A 22,308-nucleotide genomic window follows, 5' to 3' on the forward strand; every position below is an offset into this window, starting at 1 on the left:
GCCAAAATATTAATTTTTAAATATAAATATTATATGAAAATAATTTAAAATACCAAAAAAAACTAATGCATATACTTTCCTTTTTTGTTAGTATTTTATTTTTTCTTATGTCAAATTATTTATTTACTATTTTTTCAAACACACGTGCACAAAAAATTAATGAAATAGGTATTAATATAATAAGAGATAAAATATTTAATGTAATTTATTTTGTTTTATTTTGTTTTGTAAATTTTTTTCAATTTCTAACAATAATTTTAAATTATTAATTTAAATGGTGTCATAATTAATTTTTAAAGTTCATTAAATTTGGAGAGAGAGAGGGTATACTTACAAGGGTAAATTAGTAATGGTAAATTTTCCAACTAATTACAAGAAAAAAATAAATATTTTAAAATTTTTAATAGAATATTCTTAATTTTATTAAAAATTAGACTAAAATATATGTTTTGAAAAAAGGAAGGAGGTTTTTGTAATTTTAGTAAAATAGAAGGAAGGTCATAGTATGAAAACCATAATTTTCTTAAATATATATTTGGTAACAAGTTTTTTAAAAATATATAAATAATCTTATATATGGCAAAGTCACTTCTCAACACAAAACCACAGTTATATTATAAGATATTATTACCTGCTTCTCAATTTAGCTTTTTTAAAATTTTGTAAAAGATCATGAGTTATAAACTATTTTTACAAATTATTTTTTTAGATTTATAATTTATTTTGATATGTGTAGAAGCGTTTGTATATTTTTAAGAATACTATAATTTTTGGGTCATAATTGATTTAAACACGCATAGCGAGTGTTTTGATATTTTAGAAAGACATGATTTTGAATTTAATTGATTGATTTTAACATATAATATGAGATGTATGAATATATTTTTACAAAATTATAATTTTAATTTCTAAAATTAATTGTTGAGATTATCTAAATAAGAATACACTCATATCACATAATATAATCAATTATATTAAGTAATTTTTTATAATGTGTATCCAAATAAGCTCAGAGTATTTGAATATATTTTTATAAATTAATGATTTTGACCTCTAAATTAGGCTACAAGGATTATTCCAACCGCCCTAGATCTTCAAATAAACCAGTTATTTTCTTTTGTTACATATTCTTTCATGTCCCTGTCATAGATTGTTTTTAATTATTTCACTGCAACCAAAAAATAATAATTAATTCATTAAATATATTTTAAAATATTTTTTTACTTTACTCATATTAAAAATAGGAAGGAAGAGATCCACAGTATATCATGAGGAATGATACATAAAATTAAATTTATAATAGAAATAAAAGAAAAAAAATAGTAATAAATGATCCTCCATGTTCTTGTATCAAGGACAATTTTTTTTTTTTCTTTCTAAAAGATATCATGTAAGAGGTATTAATCTTTTGTGGCTAACTTGTTTGTTACTTAAAAGGTTAAAGATATATTTTTATCTTTAAAATATTTTTGAAGGAATATATAGCACTCTAAAGTCAGAGTAATTTTATTTTTAAAATAATTAAAATAAAATATTGGTTAATGTTAGAATTCTGATTAATATTTTATAACGATCATTGAGAATTTAATATTAAAAAAATATTTTATTTTAATTATTTTAAAAATAAAATTACTTAAACTAATATTTTAGAGTTTTGAGTGGTTCTTAAAAATGTTTTTGAGCCAAAAATATACATTTATCTTGATAGATGTTTCTTCCTTTATTGCAGATCTATTCATTTAATGTTGTGTTAAATTTTTATTTTTTATTCAATCTGTTTAATAAATATTTAATGAAAAATTATAAAAAAATGTAAGTATAGTTTTTTTTAAATTTCTTTTATAAGAGTTATATACCGATAAGTTACCCAATTAGACAATATTTGTGTGACAATTTATGTTTTAGGGTTCACATGCACTAATAATTGCTATTATAATTAAAATGAGAACTCATTTTTTTAAAAATAAATACTAATTAATTATGTTTTAATTTAAATGATCTCCCCTCATTACAAAAAAATATTTTTTAATTAAAATTAAAGAATCATTCACGAATTAATAGTTAAGGACTTTATTTGTTTTAAATTTTAACTTTTTTGACTTAGTGATAACATTGGTCACAGCATTAATTTATTAGAGCAGAAAATCCTGTAGCAATCATGAGATTATTTAAAATTATTTTTATTTTATTATTTTAAAAACTGATATTCTATAAAATATATTTTAAAAATAAAAAAATAATAAAAATAAGTGTTTTTTTTATTCTCTCTTCTTCTCCAAAATAATAATTATAGAATATTTAAAATTATTTTTATTTTTCTGTTTTTTAAAATAATATTTTATTTTTTTATTTTTTAAAATATTTTTTAAAAATATATTATCAAATAATTTTTTTTTTATTTTTTTATTTTGAAGAACAGAGAACTATTCGTTTCTAAACAGCCCATGCCTGCTCTTTTGGTAGCTGCAGCCTACGGCTTCTTCTTCACTGCACAGGAAATCCATTTTTTGCTGTCCTTACCAGTGTTCGCTCTTCTCTCTATCGCGGTATCTGCTATATGTCCATTCGAGCTTTCGAGTTATGGAATTTCTGGTCACCTGATCCTCATTCCGGACATCCTGCTTTAGGTGGCTGAGGCTTCGATTATGTTTGATTATCCTTCGAATTTGCTTGGCAACCTCTACGGTTGACTATATTTTTACAGGTTTGCACGCGTAATTGTTATATTTCTTTTCGGGATTACCGTTTGCGTACTACTTCTGAGTTCTGATACTCATTGCATTGATTCATGTCCAGATACAAAATGTTAAAAGAAAACTTAGTAGTTGGGGGGGATTTGGCATCTTTCAAGTTTTTGCATATGGGTGTTTATTAAAAAAAAAAAAAGTTGACTATTTTCCTTGTAATGTTTGTGTTATTGGGATACATTGATCTTCAGGAATACTTTCAATCATTCCTATCGCTAAACAAACCAAGAGTAGGATGCTTTCTTGGGAATTCTATCCCCGTGATCTTTCATCGAGATGCGACTTCAAATTGGATTATAATAATAGTTCAAAACGTAATCCCCTCTTCTCCTTCTGTCCGAGTCTTTATCTTTTCCATGAGTGTAGATTCCCTTTACTTTGGCGCAGTGTTTATGGTAATCTTATATTTTATTCTGTCGTAGGACATGCTGCCAGCGTTAAATGGCATATGGTGAAGCTGCTAGCTAGTATTCCTTTTTTTTTTTCCCATTTTCCCAAGTATAATGAATTTGAAGAAAGTCGATATGTATCATGTTTCATAGGAACAATATTTCAAAATCAGCTTCTTTACTAGAATTATAAAGTAATCGAACCTTATTGTAACATACCACAATCAGGTAATTGTTATAAACTACTATAGTCTTAGGATTTGGAATTGGTGAGGTTGCTGTGAGATTCATCATTAGCACGTTAGTTCTGCTTCTGGTTGTATTAGTGAATAACTGAATATATTGTCAAAAGCTTCCACGATGACATTAAAGATAACCAGAAAACATTCATCCTTCCCAGGGACGTATAAGAGTAGAAAAAGAAGACTTGTGACATCATGAAAACGGGGTGAAGCAATAATAGCTTGTCAGAAGAAGATGTCTAATTATAAATAAATAATGCATTAATAATTCTTCAATGACAAATCTTTAGAAATAGTATGATCCTCAATTTAAAAATGAAATGATAAATAGTTTGTAAATGGACAGAGTATCATAACTGCTCTGTTGTACAACATTTTGCTGAGTTGATGGTGTATTATGAAGTTTATTATTTTGTTTCTGAACATTGTATCTGTTGTATGTCTTTTATCTTCTTTTTGCCCAACATTTCTATAATATTACTGAGTGTGTCCTTTCCGTACAGCAAGTTAAGCAGAGAAAATGAAACAACCTCGACATCAACAATACCTGACCCAGCCTCAAGAAGCAAAGCATTGCAACCTAACTGCGACAACTTCACCTCTTGTGTCTAGTATTTGTAATTATAAACCTAGATGAGGTAGTGATGTTTGGAAGAAAAAGAGCTGAAACTCAATGATACAGGAAAGCAATGCTACAAAAAATAGCTTATATTTTTTGGTTTCCCATTCTCCAAGACATCAGTTCTATTGCTAATTACCGATCCTCTCCTTGTTTCCTATGGCGTTATTCCTGTCACTTTCTGTGTGTTGGTATCTCTTATTTTTCATTTTTTCCAACTTATTGCACCACTGCTGGTGATGTTGAAATGGGTGAAAGACAATATAGACTTAAGTTCTTGAATTCTATGAGAAATCAATGCAGGTCTAGTCAGTTTAAAAAGGTTGAAGATGCCTTAGATTTATTTCATAAAATGGTTAGAATGAAGCCTGTGCCACATGAGAGGGACTTTGCGTTACTGATTGGAGTGATTGTGAGGATGAAGCACTACACTACAGCAATTTCCTTAATTAAACATGTGTATTCCTTAGGAATGAGAGCTGATGTCTGTACACTTGGTATTATCATCAATTGTCTTTGCCATCTGAAGCAGACAGCTTCTGGGTTCTCAGTCTTGGGGACTATGTTCAAAGTTGGTTTGGAACCCACAGTGGTGACTTTTACCACTCTCATTAATGGACTTTGCTTAGAAGGCAATGTTGTTCAAGCTATAAGTTTGGTTGAACATATGGAAAAGATTGGATATCGATCTGATATTTACACCTATGGAGCAATAATAAATGGACTCTGCAAGATCGGAAACACATCTACTGCTATTGGATATCTGAGGAAGATGGAAAAAAGAAATTGGAAACTCAATGTTGTACTTTACAGCACAATTGTGGATAGCTTGTGCAAGGATAGATTGATATATAAGGCATTAAATTTGTTCTCAGAAATGACCAGCAAAGGTATTTATCCTAATCATGTCACTTACTCTTGCTTAATTCATGGTCTTTGTAATTATGATAGATGGAAAGAGGCTATGACTTTATTGAATGAAATGATGGAAAAAGGAGTCATGCCAGATGTGCAAACTTATAATATTTTAATAGATGTTTTTTGCAAAGAGGGAATGGTTATGAGGTCTAAAAGCATAATTGGTATTATGATTCAAATGGGTAAGAAGCCTAATGTTGTCACCTATAATTCATTGATCGGTGGATATTGTATTCAAAAGCAGCTAAAGGAGGCCATGCAAGTATTTGATCTGATGGTTGACAGGGGCTGTTTACCAAACACTGTAACTTATAACTCTTTGATCCATGGATGGTGTAAGATTAAAAACTTGACTAAGGCTATGCATCTCTTCGATGAAATGGTGAATAAAGGATTTATTCCAGATGTTATCACCTGGACCTCTCTTATAGGTGGACTTTGCCAAGTGGGTAAACCGCTATCTGCAAAAGAACTGTTTTTTAATATGCACAAGTATGGCCAAGTTCCCAGTCTCCAGACTTGTGCCGTTATTTTGGATGGACTGTTCAAGTGCCATTTTCCTTCTGAGGCAATATCATTGTTTGGGGCAATGGAGAAGTTGGATTTGGATTTTGATATTGTGATCTACAATATTTTGCTTGATGGAATGTGCAATTCTGGAAAACTGAATGACGCATGGGCACTCTTTTCTCGTTTGCTAGTTAAAGGGTTGCAGGTTACTTGTTGGACATATAATATAATGATTAAAGGTCTTTGTAAAGAAGGACTAGTAGATGAAGCTGAAGACTTAGTGACAAGTATGGAAGAGAATGGATGTGCCCCTAACGGTTATACTTATAATATTTTGGTCCAAGGATTGCTGCAGAAAGACGAGATCTCAAGGTCCAGGAAATACGTTCAGATAATAAGAGATAAAGGTTTTTCTGTTGATGCTGCCACAACAGAATTACTTATTACTTACTTATCTGCTGACAAAGGAGACAATGTGTTTCAAGAATATTAGAAGCTTGTTTAAATTTAATCTCTCAATTCATTACATCTTGTGTCTTCATATTTGACGCTTTTAAAGGTTTTCATCCCCCTTCTTTGTATACGAGAGATAGTGCAAATTGACATTTGCTGGGGACTTACTTTAAATGGTAAGTGTTTTTCTTAGTCTTTACTCGCACATTTTATTCTGATAGATCTTCAGATTTTTGGAGCAGCCCGGGATAGGCACGAATATAGGAACTTTATAAATAATCTTCCCCTTTAATATTAATGGAATTGGGCATCTATTTTACGGATGGATATGTTTCTCTGTAAGTTTCAATAAAGTGTGATAATGCAGCATGTCACGTTTGGATGCGTTACGCAGTCAACATTATGGATGATCCTTTGCAACTAATATTCCCATGAAGATATCGTTGATTGAAAGACTTCTGTTTTGGTAAATTGAACATATGCAAGAGAACATGCAACTATTAAATCTTATTTCTTGACGGATGCCATCAATGTAATTCGCTATTTGAAATCTTCTAGTTCTATTTTTGTGCTCGAAACCTGCAGTGTTACCACATAAGTTGCTAGTTTTTGAAGATGTGCAATGAATTGTATAAAAGGAGATCTTATCCTCTGCAACTAATAGTCATCCATGTGCAATGAATTGCGTCAATTGTATCCTATGCCAAAAGGTGGATTTTGCAGATCTACAGAGAATTTTTTTTTTTGTTTTTGTTTCTGACCTTCGAAGATCTACAGAGGATTCTCTCTTTTCGATGGTAACTTCTTACTTAAAGCATAATATTAGCATTTGCTTAGCTTGTTTTCTGGGCTTTTTCTGCAGGTGTAATGTTGGTTGGAGGAAATTGCCAGAATATCTAGCCAGATATGTAGTTTGAAATAGGTATATTTTAGCTTTATGGTTTTCAGTACATGATATTCCTACAGGTATAATTGTTTGATCTGCGTAGTGTCTTGATTTCTCTTTTCAGCTAATGCTTTTTTCCCTATCTCTTCCTTTTTTCTGTTCTTTTCTTTTCTAGGACTAATAATCCTGCACTTTACTCACTTTCTCTTAATGAATTCTTTTTGGAGACCGTGCTACTGAAGCTGTTACTGTGTGTTGGTTTTGTGGTAATGTTGTGAGTGTTAAGCATTGACAAACTAGAGCTCTCTCATATGCATGTATGCATGCAAATGCGTATATTTGTGTATGGCAAATTGTGCTATCACATGTTAGAACTTGATCTATTCACTTAAACACAAGCATATATTTTGAATCTCAGATAACATCTCGGGGTTGTCATTTCATCAACCAAGTTGTTTGAGAGCAACCATGGAATGGAATTGGGCAGCTTTTAATGCATGTTTAAGTTTCTAATTTAAGTTCTTTTGTCATTGTTTTAGGGTTTTTCTGCTTGCCCTTAGGAAGATAAAGTATCCTTTCATTTGCTTTTGCTTCGTTAGTGATAAATTTGTGCTTTTTATTAAGTTGTGAATAAATATTGCAGTGGTTGCAAAAACCCTTTTGTTTCGGAAATGTTCACAGTTGTTATGATGTTGAAATGAATTATTGATGCTGAAAATCAATGACCTTATGGTTTAGTGGCATGTCATTTGCCCTTGCAGGTGACAGATCGTATGTTCGATTCTACCTGCCAACACTTGTAATTAACAAAAAAAAAGGAGAAAAAGTTATTGATGCTGAAAATCAAAGTTTATGTTTTTCTGTTGACTACTAGTGATCATTCTAGAAAAATCGTTTACCCAGTTGCTTCCTGTTGTGTAATTTCTTAAGAATCATTCATATTGTTACGGCCATTGTATAATATGAAAATTACTTCATTATGATCATTATCTGGGTATTGTGATTAACTCAGGTGACATGATGGTAGTTTTAAAGGTGGAACTTTAGGGGCTACATTGATATTCTAATGCCAATAATAAGCCGCGCCATTAACATGGAGACTGTTGGACAATTTATCTGCATGACTTGAAAATGAAAACCCCTCCAACTGTTGATCGTTCGGTGAAACAGTGAATGCATCAGGTAATGCATTGATTGGCCTATGGATGAGATGGATATTAACGGGGCTTAAAAAATGGGTGAGAGCATTCATTGAACAATACTAAAAAGAAGCTTTGCCGGAAAAGCTGAGAATCCTGTTTCACTTGTTGATGTATCGTACAAAAATATTTCATATTTTATTATCATAGCTCTAGGTAAGCTCACATAGTTTGAACTTCGAATGAATCTCCTGATTGCAAGAATAGACTGGATGGATATGACAATATGATTAATAAATTGCAACTTCCTCTCGTTCTCACTGATTTCAACAATAGACTGGATGATATGGTTAACAATTTGCAGCCACCCCCCCCCCCTTTTTCGGGAAAAAGTTTCGCAAGTTATCACGTGTTTGGCACGGAGAAGTGAGAAAAGTTATTTGCATTAACCTGCTCTGAAAGTACACTACACGTTGGTATATACGCACACTAATCCTCTAACTAATTACTGTTATTTACTTAACAATAAATAAAACAGATTAACTTAACTAAATCATTACAATTCTAAAGCTGGTGCATGAATATCATAGGGACCCAGCTTGAGCAAGATAGAAGAAAAGAGAGCAGGAGCAAGGGGATTAGTGTAGATATCTGCAAGCTAGTCTTGACAGCGAATAGGTAAGAGATGGATGATGCCAACTTGAACTTTGTCACTAACAAGATGGCAATCAATTTCAATGTGCTTAGTTCTTTCATGGAAAGTCGGATTTGATCCAATCTAAAAAGCTGATTGACTATCACAGTACAAAAGAGCAGGCTTTGGATGAGGAATATCTTGAAGCAAGTAAAGGAGCCATTGTATTTCACAAGTAGTGGAGGCTAAAGCACGATATTCAGCCTTAGAAGAAGAATGAGAGACAGTTGCCTGCTTCTTAGAATGCCAAGAAATCAAAGAGTGATCCAAATAAATAGCAAAATCAGTTATAGATCGTTTGGAGTCAACACAGCTAGCCTTGTCAGAGTCACTTAAGGCTTTGAGCTAAAAATCAAAGAAAGAAGGAAAGAAGAGACCTTTCCTAGGTGATCCTTTGATATATTTAAGCACTCTATGAGCAGCTTGAAGATGCTATGTAGTAGTATATGAAGTAAATTGGCTAAGCTGCTGGACTACAAAAGAGAGATCAGGTCGAGTGGTGGTCAAGTAGAGAAGTCAACCAACAAGACATTTATAACAATCAGGATCAGTAAGAGGAGTCCCAGAGTCATGACTGAGGTTAAGAGAGGTCTATTGGAGTTTTATGAGGCTTACAACCCAAAAAACCTGCTTCAGAAAGAAGATCAAGGGCAAATTTATGTCGGCAGAGGGAAATACTAGTCTTGTTTCGAGCAACCTCAAGGCTCAAAAAAATATTTTAGTTCACCCAAACCTTTAATCTTGAAAGCATCATCAAGAAGAGACTTAATGCGAGCAATTTCAAAAGCATCATCACCAGCAAGAATAACATCATCAACATAAACCAAAATAGCAGTGAAAGCAGTAGCAATTTTGCGTACAAAAAGAGAATAATCAGACTTAGATTGAGTGTACCCATAGGAAATCAAAATCCTGAGAAAGCTTAGAATACCATTGTCTGCTAGCTTGCTTAAGCCCATAGAGACTTTTGCAACTTACAAACCACAGAAGGATCGGGAGAAGAAAACTAGAATGCAGAACCATGTATACTTCCTCATTAAGATCTCCATGGAGAAAAACATTGTTGACATCTAATTGATGAAGATGCCAACCCTTAGCAGCAGCTAAAGCGAGCAAGAGACGAACAATGGTCATTTTTTAGCAACTGGAGAGAAGGTGTCAAGATAATAAATACCTTTAGTTTGTGTATAACCCTTGCAACTAATCGGGCCTTAGCACGTTCAATAGAACCATCAAAATGATACTTGTAATAGACCCATTTACAACCAATAGGTTGTTTACTAAGAGGAAGAGGGGTAAGAATCCAAGTCTTATTGGCTTCTAACGCTCATATTTCAACATCCATAGCCTTAAGCCAAACATCTTGTTTGGAAGCTTGGTTACAAGTACATGGCTCAACATTAGAAGAAATAGAGAAAAGAAAGTATTTTTGGGAAGAAGACAAAGAATGATAAGATAAAACAGAGGAAAAAGGATGACAAGTAGACTAACTGGTGGATGGAGAGGTAGCCGAGGTGTTGAAGCAATGATATTCTCACAAGTAGCTCGAAGGCTTTCTTGTTCATTTTGAATGCCGCAGAGATAGAGAAGAAGAATGATGTTGTGTATCAAAAACTGGAGAAGGAGAAAAGGGAGAAGAAAGAGAAGGAATAGAAGGAAGAGGAGGAGAATATGAAGAAGGGCAGGGAGACGATAAGGGGAGAGAAGGATCATTAAGAAACGAAGGTGAAGGTGTAGAAAGAGAAAGAGAAGAGAAATCAGTAGGCGAGGAAGGAGAGGAAAAAAGAAAAACAAGTTCATGGAAAAGGACATGATGAGATATGCAAAATGTGTCTAGTTTGTTAGTAAAGTAAAATTTATCTTTTAGTGGCAAGAGGATAACCAAGAAGGCAGCACTTGTGGTCCATGTGGTCAAATTTGGTACGGTTAGTAGAGAAGGTAGAAGCATAGCAGAAAGAACTAAAGACTTTGAAATCTTGAAAATCAGGTAAAGGATTGTACAAAAGCTGAAAAGGTGTGTTGTTGTGCATGACAGGAGATGGAAGACGATTGATGAGAAAAGTAGCATGAGAGAGGGCATATGACCAGCATGACTTGGGAAGGTTAGCTTGAAATAGTAAGGCTTGAGCAGCATTAAGTAGATGTTGGTGTTTACGTTTAACAAGGCCATTTTATTGAGGGGTTTCGACACATGAGGTTTAGTGAATGATGCATTTGGAAGCAAAAAATGAGTTCATGGAAAATTCTGGACCATTGTCAGTATGTAACATCTAAAGTTTCGTATTAAATTGTATTTCAATACGGGAGACGAAAGCAAGTAAATGTTGGCGAGTTTGAGATTTAGCAGGCATCAAATAAGTCCAAGTATAATGATTAAAATCATCAACTAAGGTAAGAAAATATGTATGGCCATGAACAGAAGGAATATGAAAGGGACCCTAAATGTTAGCATGAACTAACTGAAAAATTTTATTCGATTTAGTAGTGCTTATAGGAACAGAGAGCTTTCATTGCTTGGCAAAATGACATGTATCACAAGGAGGAGTGTTACAATCAATGAAAGGAAATTGATGATCAAGTGTAAATAAAGTGGAATGTAAAAGATGACCTAAATGAAAATGCCGAAGATTACATGAAGGTGAAGTCAAAGAAGCAGAAACAGAAGCAGCAAAAACGAGAACAGAGACCTTTTGTTGTAGTAAGTAAAGACTATTAGCCACCTCAGCTATACCAATCATCCTCCAAGGAGTCATCACCTTAAAAAAACTGAAAGAATGGGAAAAAAAAAAAAAAAGGCAACAATCAAGATGAAGAGTTATTTTGGTAACAGAAATGAGATTACACTTAAACTCAGGAATGAAGAAGACATCATGAAGGATAATGTCGTCAAAAATACAAATGGTGCCAGAAATAGAAGTGGTGACATAAGTACCGTTAGGAAGATTAATCAAAATAGGAGGAACAGAGTGATAAGAGTAGAAGAGATCTAGAGTAGAAAAAATATGGTCCGTGGCACCAGTGTCAACAATCCAAAAATAAAATGGACTTGTATTGGAAGAAGGAGAGGTAATAAGAGGAGCAGTACAAACTTGATTTAATGAATGAGTAGAGGAAGAAGGAGGAGCCGATTGTACCAAGTTGATTAGTTTTTTATATTGTTCAGGTGTAAAGCTATAATTTGCTGAGTAATGGGAGATGGAGTAAGTAAAATGCCCTGTGCATGAGATACATGAATCTCAGGTACAACAACTACATTAAGAACAGCTGGAGAATTTCAAAATTTAAAGCTTTGTGGATAGCCGTGCTTTTTTTAACAAGTTTCAATGGTATGTTGCGGCTTTCCACAATAAATGCAAACTTTATTTTGGGACTGAGACTTGGAAAAAGACTGAAGAGGTCAAGAAGGTCTTTTCGCTGCCAGGAGAGCCTTGTGTTCAAGACTAAAGGTCTGCTCACATTCTTGCTGAGTAAGGAGGTCAAACACTTTGTTAATCGGTGGAAAAGGATCGAGAAGCATGATTTGGGATTTTGTAGTAGCAAAATGATCATTGAGGCCCTTTAGAAAGCGAATCACATATTCTTGATCCTGATAGGTGCGAGCACACGTACTAGCACCACAAGAACATGCAGGAACACAAACGCAAGATTTGACAGGTCGAAGATTAACAAATTAATCCCATAGCACCTTCAGTTTGGTAAAATACTCACTGGCCGATAGATCAGCCTGTTTGAGCGCGTAAATTTCCTCATGAAGTTCAATAATTCGAAACACATCTCATTGAGAAAACTGATAACGAAGATCATTCTAGATATCACAAGTACAATCAATGCGCATGATCCTTTGAGCAATGGTCGGAGACATAGACCGAGTCAACCAAGCCTGAACCATCGTATTACATTGTTCCCAGGCTGAATGAACTGGATCTGTAGGAGAAGGACAAGGAAGAGTGCCATCGACGAACTTGAGCTTGTTCTCACAGAGAAGGGCCATCCGCATGACGTGTGACCAGGAGTGGTAATTGGAACCAGTGAGAGGAGGAATAATGAGCACAAGTGCCAGATTTTCATTGGGATGCAAGTAGTAATGACTGGCCGGATTGGAGAAGGGTGGAGTGACCAAAGAAGAATCATTGGAAGGGCTCATGAAAGAGAAGGCCGCAAAAACGAGATGAGAGAGCAAGAAAGAGAAAGGAAGCAGAGAAAGTAATTTGCATTAACTTGCTCTGAAAGTACACTGTACGTTGGTGTATATACACGCTACTCCTCTAACTAATTACTTTTATTTACTTAACAATAAATAAAATAGATTAATTGAACCAAATCATTACAATTCTAAAGCAAACCATGTTACTTCCCCTATTACAAATTATTGGACTTGATTAATTTTGCAATGCGTTCTCAGAGATTGAATGCGAGAATCACAGTTCGCACTCTAATGTTAAGTACTGTGGTAAATCAAGCTCGTCAAGTATTTTCCCTGGTTGAACTTACTTAATGAGTAATCTGAATTGAGTCACTGTTGTACTGGGGGATACGGGAAGCAGATTTTTTATTCCTAAGATTAAGTTACTCTGAGGTTTTCCATTTTGGATATTATGATCTTTTCCTCTTCAAGGAAAATCTAATACACAGTGATTGAGGTACACGTTAGTTTGCTAAATAAATGCATATTAGTTTCTGGGTCACCCAAATGGATGTGGATAGATAGAATGAAATGTAATGTTGATCATCATGAATCTGTATGGTATGAGAAATGTCGGAAAACTTCTATTAGTCTGGATTCAGCAAATAGCTAACGTGATCTATTCTCACTCACTATGTAGTCAGGCTTTCCAATTTCTATGGAGAGTTTCAGGGTTCTTAGTCTAGTAGCAAAATCTAGTGCATGAAACTATTTGGTAGGAACGAAGGAAAATTTATCAAAGTATCTGATATAATTTATTATGAGACTTCTTATTTATGAACTATGACCTGTTTTTATTTTATGCTTGCTATAAAGCCTGTAAGAGGATTGTGTAGCCGTTAAGGACGGCCTTACTCTGCAAGGAAGAGAATTTTGAACGAACCACTAATCTTCTGGTCATTGTGCATCAATCTTATTAGGTTTAAGCAAAGTTATCAGAGGTATTGTTGGTAAGTCTACTTAATAATAATAATAAAGTATCAAAATCTTAGGTTTCTTGGGCCTGTACGATTGTACGTAGAAGTTTGTGATCCAACCTTAATAATAAAGTCTTGTCATGTAAAATTGGAATATGAGGTGTATTAAGTTCTTTAGATTTCTCTGTTTCGTTGATCTGGTGCACAACTCAAGAAGCTAAACCTGTATATAGTCTCTCTCATCTTTAAAATATGATATTCTTGTCTGCCTTGGTTTTATTATTGAAACTCCGTCTTTTTTTTTTTTTAACCTTTTCATGAACCAAGGCCCCAATGAGATATATTTTGACGGTAAAAAATCCAATTCCAAATTTCCATATCATCAATATTTTCTTATAAAAAAAAATTCCAAACACAGTGAAGATATTCTATAAATAATTGTTGTCACGTTGCGCAATTTTGGCTGAACGTCAAAAACGAATTGTAGGCTTGCAACAAAACGACAGGGATCAATCAGTGTTCTTGAGCAACCCAATGTCTACAGGGTTTTATAACACCTTCAGTCTGTCAATTCCTTTTCTTAAATCAATCATGTATTATCTCATTTTTTGCATTAAAAAAGAAAATCAAATCTCTTTCATCTGGCACAATGATAAGGCTATAAAATTTATTTCATTAATAGTTGATAAAATTCCTCGAAATAATAATTGTAGTAGTTGTTGGCCATTTTCACTTTGAAAATGAAAAATTAAATGAGAAAATATATATAGATAACTTCACAATGGTGATATACAATTCTTTTTTTTTTCTTTCTTCTTCACAAATTAAATTTTCACTTGCTAGTTTTTTTGCAAAGGTGAAAAAAATTTAAAAAAATTGCTGTTATAGTCGTTCATGAATCATGTGTATATCGGGGACAACGGACATGCCCCCACCCCCACCAAAAAAAAAAAAAAGGTGTATACACTTACAGTAGAAAAAGAAAAACTGAAAAAGAATCCATACGAATATGATGCTATCGGAACAGGAAAGATAAGTTTACAAGTTTGTCTTTTTGCAAATCTGACAAATACATGCTTATTTATAAATTTTATTCTTATCATATATATATATATAAGTAAAATACTTCAACATTAATTTCCATTATTTAATATAATAAAAGAGTAAAGATCAATACGCAAATCACATGACTGCCTTATAAAAAGGATAGAACTTGATAATCTATCCCCTATAAATAGAACAAATGATTATATACTTTAAATTTAAACATTCAATCAATTCAACAGTAGGATTGAGTCTATTATAATTGGTTAGTTTCTCACAATATAATAAATTAAGGTTCATATCCTTTTTAAGAGAAGTGTTCATATTTAATAGTTGACTCTACATCAAATAAGATTGCTTTTAAGAGAATAACATTTATATGCAATAAAAAAAATTCAATCAATTAATTAATAATTTAAAAAGAGAGCATCCAAAGTTGGAATGAATTGTTATTGAAAATTAAATAAAAATTGGGTAACTTGGGTTTCCCACCAGAACTCGCCAAATAAAAAGGGGATGCACATGTCATAGAGCAGGCATAGATATAAAATCTGTTTGAAGCTATACTAATTTTAGGTGGGAATGGTGGGTGTGACTTGGATTTTACGTAAATGAACAAGAATTATTATAATTATAAATAAATTAGATAATAAAATATAAAAGGGAACAAAATCATTGATATACGTGCAGCAGACATGGTGGATTCTTGTACAATTTGGTAATGACTAATGTTTTCATAATCAAATCCAACATTGAGCCAAAAAATCATCGATTCAAAGTTTACATGATCCATCTAGTTGGATCAACTATTAAACCAGTGGGACAATGAATAAAGTTACTGCTGCAATTTTTGCAATCAAAACAAGTTTGGAGGTTTGTAAAATGTTAGGATTCTCAAAAATTCAACTTTTTCCGATTCTCTGGAAGCTATTAATGCATTGATGCGGGACGCAGGGCCTGGTAATGCTAGTAGGGACATGCTGAATTAGACAAGGGGGATTTTTTTTTTTTTTAGATTGGGATATTGAGATATCACATGCTCATAGAGAAAGCTTGAAAGTGGCAAATGTGCTTCTGAGAAGTGCCCATGGTGTGGGCGAAACTACTGTCATTCTTCATGAAATGACTCCTGTGTGTAAGGGTATGGTGTAATGTTTTGTCCATGGAGGTTGTAGTTCCTATTTTGTTATGTCTTAGGTGGGTAGAGTTTCTTAGTAGTCTTAATTAGAGTCCTTTCAAGCTTGAGGCTTGAGTGACATAATAATTAAATTAAAAATTTATACATGTATAATTTACCAAAAAAATTTATATATTATAATAAAAATTTAAGAAAAAATAAAATTATTACATAACTTGAAAATATGAAATTTAGGTTGCCCGGTTCAACTACTCAAGTTCACAATTTTTAAGTGATTTGTAGTCTAATTTCCTATCAAAAGTGGTCCAACCCGATTTAATAGCTAAAACGATTAGATTGTTTAGATCGAGCCATTAAAGTAACCGGCCATTGGTTTGACTGATCGATTTGATCTTAAAATCCATTGATAATGACATTGAGATTTGATGAAGATGTGGGTGTGACCACCATTCACCTTCACATCATTAGTGTTACTTGCAAAAATAAGCAAGCATTATGCTTGTGTTCTAATTTTCATATCTTAATTGCCTTAACACACTCCACAAATCCCCTTCTACATTGCCTAATTCACCAAACTTTAATGCCTAATTTCGTTTTTTTCAATCTATTTGCTCCACAATAACTCTTTGTTTCTCCGAATTTATTTTATGGTTTATTACTTCATAATTATGTGGAATTTTTGCCTAATACACGTATGCTAATATAGTCAATTAGGTATGTTAAGATTTCAATTTTTTTTAACATATCTTTCTTTAAATGCATGGGAAAATGAATTATATAAATAAAGGGAGGTAAGTAATTTTTTTTTCATGGATAAAATTTAGATGAGTTATAAGTTTTAGGGTTTATGATGACCAGGGCATATCTCTCAAAAAGTGTTTAAAAATTATTTACAAATCATTTGACAACAAAATTCTCACATTGAGAGTGAAATTTGATCACATAACCTTGTTGGTTATGAGTCTAATCTTTATTAATTGAACTAACTTAGTAATTTTAATTGCCTTTAAAAAATCACAAAATGCCTTGGATACTGAAATTCTAAGATCTGGAGCTTTCCAAAAAACGTTGTGTGTGTAGGGTTCTGTATTTGTATTAAGTCTTATAGAAAACAATGATACATATTATTATTTTAATAATTTATTTTTTTTAAAAAAATAGAAATCAGATTGCAATATATTTATTGATTTCAAAATATATTAGTGATTATTTAATAATTTAAATAATTTAATTTTTATTAAAATTTTACTTAATTAAATTGAATGATAATTCAACTTTTTTTTGGGTAAACAAATACAATACAACTTTTAATCTGTAAACATTCTCTTCCAATAATTAATTTAGTCCTTAAATTTCAACTTAGCACAACTTAATTCTTGTACTCTATTCAATCAAAAAATTAGAGATTATGTATATCAAGTCAAAACATTATAAAAAGTGAATTGTTACGAGTTAAGAAACTTGAATTGAGTTATTTTGGTTCAAAGTTTAAAGAATAAATCAACAATTACAGAAAAGTTAAGAAACTAAAAATTATAATTTTAATAAATTTATGAAAAAAAGAAGAAGCTTACGTGAATATTTGTTGGAGAACAAATAGGTAGACTCTTTTTGTATCATAATTTACTCATTCATCCTTCATCCATTTATGTCAATGAAGAAAGCAATGATTATAAGGATCTATCTAAAGCCTAAACTACTTGACATGAGCATGCTGAATTAGGGTTTATTATTGTGAGTAAGGTTACAGAATTTACAGGGACGAAACCTATCCCCTTTTCTCTATTTAGAACGTCCTTTATTTCGGTGCCCTCATATTTAGTGGATATTAATTATTATGACCCAATATAGAAACGTACACCGTATGTAAACCGCCAAATTTAAAGTTTCAAAATCAAATACACCATAACACCAACATGTCAATGTTCCCGGGGGGGGGGGGGGGGGACATTATTATTAATTTAATATGATATTAGAGTATAAATTCTTGCAAAGCATGGAGTTCGAGTCTTTTAGAAGATGAGTAATGTAGCTTTATAAAAAATTTATATTATATATAGAAATATAAATATCTAAAGTTATTAAAAGAAATAAGGAAAAGTGACAATAAAACCCTCGAATTATATAAGTGATAATCTGATAATTTAAAATATCATAATTTCACTAAAATATCTAAAGATTTATGTGTTAATAAATTTTAAATTAAAAAATTATTTTACCGTTATTGACAAGTTGTGGTTTATTGTTTAATTTTTATGATTTTTTAAATAAAAGTTGTTATTTCTTAAACAAAAATTATAATTGAAACTTATTATTTTAAAAACTTATTTTCCAATAACAGAAATTATATTTGATAAGTTGTAATTTCTTGCTCAATTCTTGTGATTCATAGAATAAAAATTATGATTAAAACTTATTTTTAATAATAAAAATTGCATACTTGACAAATTATTATTTTTTGTTTAATTCTTGTGATTTACAGATAAAAAATGATTATTCGTTAAGCAAAAATAATAATTGAGGTTTGTTATTTTTAATAAGGATAAAATAATTTTTATTTTAAAATTTATTGACATATAAGTTCTCAAAAATTTTAATAAAATTATAATATTTTAAATATTAAATTATTTTTTATATAATTCAAGAAATTTTATTGTCACTTTTTCAGGCAATAACCTTACTTTTAGACTGAGAAAAATGCCTAATGATAGAAACATAGAAAAGCTTGTTTAATGGAGCACCAAAGTATTCTTTAAAAACAAAAAAACAAAGAAAGAAAGACCTTTGTGGACTGACATGATCCTCATATCTTGAATTGAAAATATGTCTCGCGTTTCTTAGCTTCCAGGAAAGCATATATAATATTATATCATAAAATGAACCAATCCCACTTCTTATCTATTACCTAACATTCATAATGCAACCTTGTAGTCCACCATTTTGGTGCCAAGCTGTTCATTTCTTTTTCCTGCTTTATTCTTCAAAAAATAAATAAATAATTGAAAGTGAATATTTGATTCCAACTTTTCATTTTCCAAGTTCAATGTTGCGTCTCTGAACTGAATGCAGTCTTCACACCGCTTACTATTCTATAAAAGGATCTTCATACCAAGCAAAGTCCATAACCTATCAACACCTTAGCCTCCATCTTCTATTCATATCTTACTACTGATAAGCCATTCCTTCTAACCAACTAATAATGTCTCTTCTCTCAGATCTTGTCAACCTCAACCTCTCTGATACGACTGAGAAAGTCATCGCGGAGTACATATGGTAAGTTTTCTTCCCCCTTTCTATCTTTCATGATCTCTCTTAAAAAAAACAAAACAGGGCTCTTCTCTGTTTTTTTTTTTTTTTTTTGCTTTCGATTCTGTTATGGGGTTTATTCGTCAAGGCTTCATGAATATGAGAGCTTTGACCAAGTACTGAGCATTCTTGTTTTGACTTAGATTCGTTCTTCCTTCTGTCACTCCAATGGGTTCTTTTAGTCCATCATGCTCATGAAAAGTAGTAGACTATGTCTGATTGTTAGAATCATGCTGTTGGGTTGATTTATTTACTGAAAAGATAAATAAAAATTGATCCTTTTCATACATGAACAAACAGGATCGGTGGATCTGGCATGGACCTCAGAAGCAAAGCCAGGGTAAAAGCTCTAGTTTTCTTCTATGGATGTTTGATTAATTCACTGTGAACCACTAGCAAAAGCCACACGAACTTACTTACCTCTTTTTAAAATCTAAACAATGCAGACTATTTCTGGACCAGTGAGTGACCCTGCAAAACTTCCCAAGTGGAACTATGATGGGTCAAGCACAGGGCAAGCTCCTGGAGAAGACAGTGAAGTCATCTTATAGTATTTGTCCATATGCTCATCATCGTCTTGGTTTCCTGTCTATGCTTTCTTCTTTATTACTCTCACAGAAACTTATGAGTATAGTCCCCTTTCTGTTTTATGTATTGTCTCAAAGCCCACAAGCAATCTACAGGGATCCATTTAGGAGAGGCAAAAACATTCTTGTAAGCTCTTTTTAATTTTTGTGAAGAAATAAACAGCTTATGATTAAAGAAGCTATATGCTTTATCTGTCATCTTCTACTATTTTGGATCAGCAATTCACTTCTGGTAAAAATCTATTTATTAGGTGATGTGTGATGCTTACACTCCAGCTGGAGAGCCCATTCCAACCAATAAAAGGCACAATGCTGCCAAAATTTTCAGCCACCCCGATGTTGTTGCAGAGGAACCATGGTGCAAAATGCATATCCTGAATTTCAATATAATATATTTAACTCTACATTTCTAGGGTTTCAAAAAATATACTGAAATTCCTATGCAAACAGGTATGGTATTGAGCAAGAGTATACCCTGTTGCAGAAAGATACAAATTGGCCCCTTGGTTGGCCACTTGGGGGCTATCCTGGACCGCAGGTACAAAACTTCACATTGTTTTATGGTCTTACAATAAGAAACATTGAATCCACCTCCTAATCAATTAGTGAATAGTGTTTAATTATTATTAATATTGTCTTGTTTGAGTGAACTTGACTGTATGTGAACAGGGCCCGTACTACTGCGGGGTAGGTGCTGATAAAGCATATGGGCGTGATATAGTAAACTCACATTACAAAGCTTGTCTTTATGCTGGCATTAATATCAGTGGCATCAATGGCGAAGTGATGCCTGGCCAGGTAATTAAAGATCATCACAGAGATTCTGTCTTTATCATTATTATTTATTTATTACCATCTTCTCGTCTTGTTTTGATTATCATGTGCTTTTTGTCTTTTACATAGTGGGAATTCCAAGTCGGTCCTGCTGCTGGCATCTCTGCTGGAGATGAGCTCTGGGTTGCCCGCTACATTCTGGAGGTAAATTTCAAGCCAATTTATCTCTTTACCTTTTTAATTAGCTTATAAATGAAGCTAACGAAGTTATAAATATTAATGAGGATATGCTCCTTTGTTCACAGAGGATCGCAGAGATTGCTGGTGTTGTGGTTTCTTTTGATCCCAAGCCTATTCAGGGAGACTGGAATGGAGCTGGTGCTCACACCAACTACAGGTATTATGACAATGATTGATATTTGTTCATATATATTCAAATTATTACGTATGGTAATTTTAACAAGGTGTTAAAAATCATCATTGAATTAGTAAAGATGCTGATTTAAAAGTTAATGATCAAAACCATTGTCAAACCATGGTTGAACTGGTCAAGACACTGGTTCAACATTTACTGGTTAAACTGGCTGGATTGATGTGGTTTTCAAGTAGCATGAGTTATGGAATTTAGAAATGGGTGAGTATGGTGATTATAATTGATGGGAAAATGGCAGCACAAAGTCGATGAGAAAGGAGGGAGGATTTGAGGTGATAAAGAAGGCGATTGAGAAGCTAGGATTGAGGCACAAAGAGCACATAGCTGCTTATGGAGAAGGAAACGAGAGGCGTCTAACAGGCAAACACGAAACAGCAGACATTAACACCTTCTCATGGGTAAGCGTAAGTCCTAAGATATTGTTTTCATAATTGATTGATATTGACATTAATTTGATACGGGTGATGAGCAGGGAGTGGCGAACAGAGGAGCTTCAGTGAGAGTGGGGAGAGACACAGAGAAAGAAGGGAAAGGATACTTTGAAGACAGAAGGCCAGCTTCTAACATGGATCCTTACGTGGTCACTTCCCTCATCGCAGACACCACCATCGTCTGGAAGCCATGAACATCCTCATCACCACCACCACCATTATATTACTCACTCCTGGCCCTCTTGTCCTATTCATTGTCTCTGTCTCTTTGTCTGTCAACTTCTTAGCTCGTTTCATTTTCTTCCCCCTTATTTGGCCTATATTTGGAACACCATCGTAAACACATCACCCCGATATTGTAATATTTGGTAGGTAAAAAAATGTTCTCTTAAAAAAAATGCGTTAATCTCATTTTTTTTAAAAAAAAATATTTCTCATTTCTTTTTTAAAAAACATTTTCTTACATATCAAACATGTAGTACCTGTGTCATAATCGAGGTGTTCTTGCTGCTTGAATTACTATGAATTTTAGACAAGTAACTTGAGAGTTGGATTTTAATAATTGGTGGTATTTGATGTCATTAGGTAGCTTCAACTCCCCTGTAAACCCATTTGGGTAGACAATAAATTTATGCTTTCTTAGAAAAGGGGGAATTATATGAAGTTTTCTCTTCTCATATCATGATTACTTTTGCTCTTTTTGTTCGATGACTTGGAAATTCAATGCTTTTTTTATATGAACTTGATGCATTATATCATTGGTATGTTATTCAATAAAAATATGTAATGTCAATGACTGGACAATATAAATTGTTTGACATTGATGATGATAGAGAAAAAAAAATAAAAAATTAAAGATGGACATTATTTTCAAAAATAAAATTATTAAAAATAATTA

At 32.6% G+C, this 22,308-nt stretch overlaps 2 protein-coding genes across 3 annotated transcripts; both read left to right on the top strand.

Annotated features, from left to right (window-relative positions):
* Positions 1–2,459: 2,459 nt before the first annotated feature.
* On the top strand, positions 2,460–6,192 carry LOC129295093 (putative pentatricopeptide repeat-containing protein At1g12700, mitochondrial). Of its 2 annotated transcripts, XM_054933577.1 has the most exons (3): positions 2,460–2,704; positions 2,939–3,061; positions 3,882–6,192. In XM_054933577.1, the coding sequence occupies exon 3, from the start codon at positions 4,068–4,070 to the stop codon at positions 5,916–5,918; it is 1,851 nt and encodes a 616-aa protein (XP_054789552.1). In that variant the 5' UTR covers positions 2,460–2,704; positions 2,939–3,061; positions 3,882–4,067; the 3' UTR covers positions 5,919–6,192. The 2 variants fall into 2 exon arrangements, with proteins under 2 accessions (XP_054789552.1, XP_054789545.1); XM_054933570.1 differs by lacking the exon at positions 2,939–3,061.
* A 12,786-nt stretch (positions 6,193–18,978) lies between these two features.
* LOC129315802 (glutamine synthetase nodule isozyme-like) lies at positions 18,979–22,087 on the top strand. The gene is made up of 11 exons (XM_054959868.1): positions 18,979–19,152; positions 19,486–19,525; positions 19,632–19,735; positions 19,851–19,899; positions 20,024–20,130; positions 20,223–20,310; positions 20,442–20,570; positions 20,676–20,750; positions 20,852–20,943; positions 21,218–21,377; positions 21,452–22,087. Exons 1-11 carry the CDS (start codon positions 19,079–19,081, stop codon positions 21,602–21,604), a joined length of 1,071 nt encoding a protein of 356 aa, XP_054815843.1. The 5' UTR covers positions 18,979–19,078; the 3' UTR covers positions 21,605–22,087.
* The last annotated feature ends 221 nt before the right edge of the window (positions 22,088–22,308 follow it).

The sequence above is a fragment of the Prosopis cineraria genome, unplaced genomic scaffold, assembly GCF_029017545.1.
Source record: "Prosopis cineraria cultivar Desert tree isolate PC_DT_omini unplaced genomic scaffold, ASM2901754v1 PC1, whole genome shotgun sequence".
Taxonomy (NCBI): domain Eukaryota; kingdom Viridiplantae; phylum Streptophyta; class Magnoliopsida; order Fabales; family Fabaceae; genus Prosopis; species Prosopis cineraria.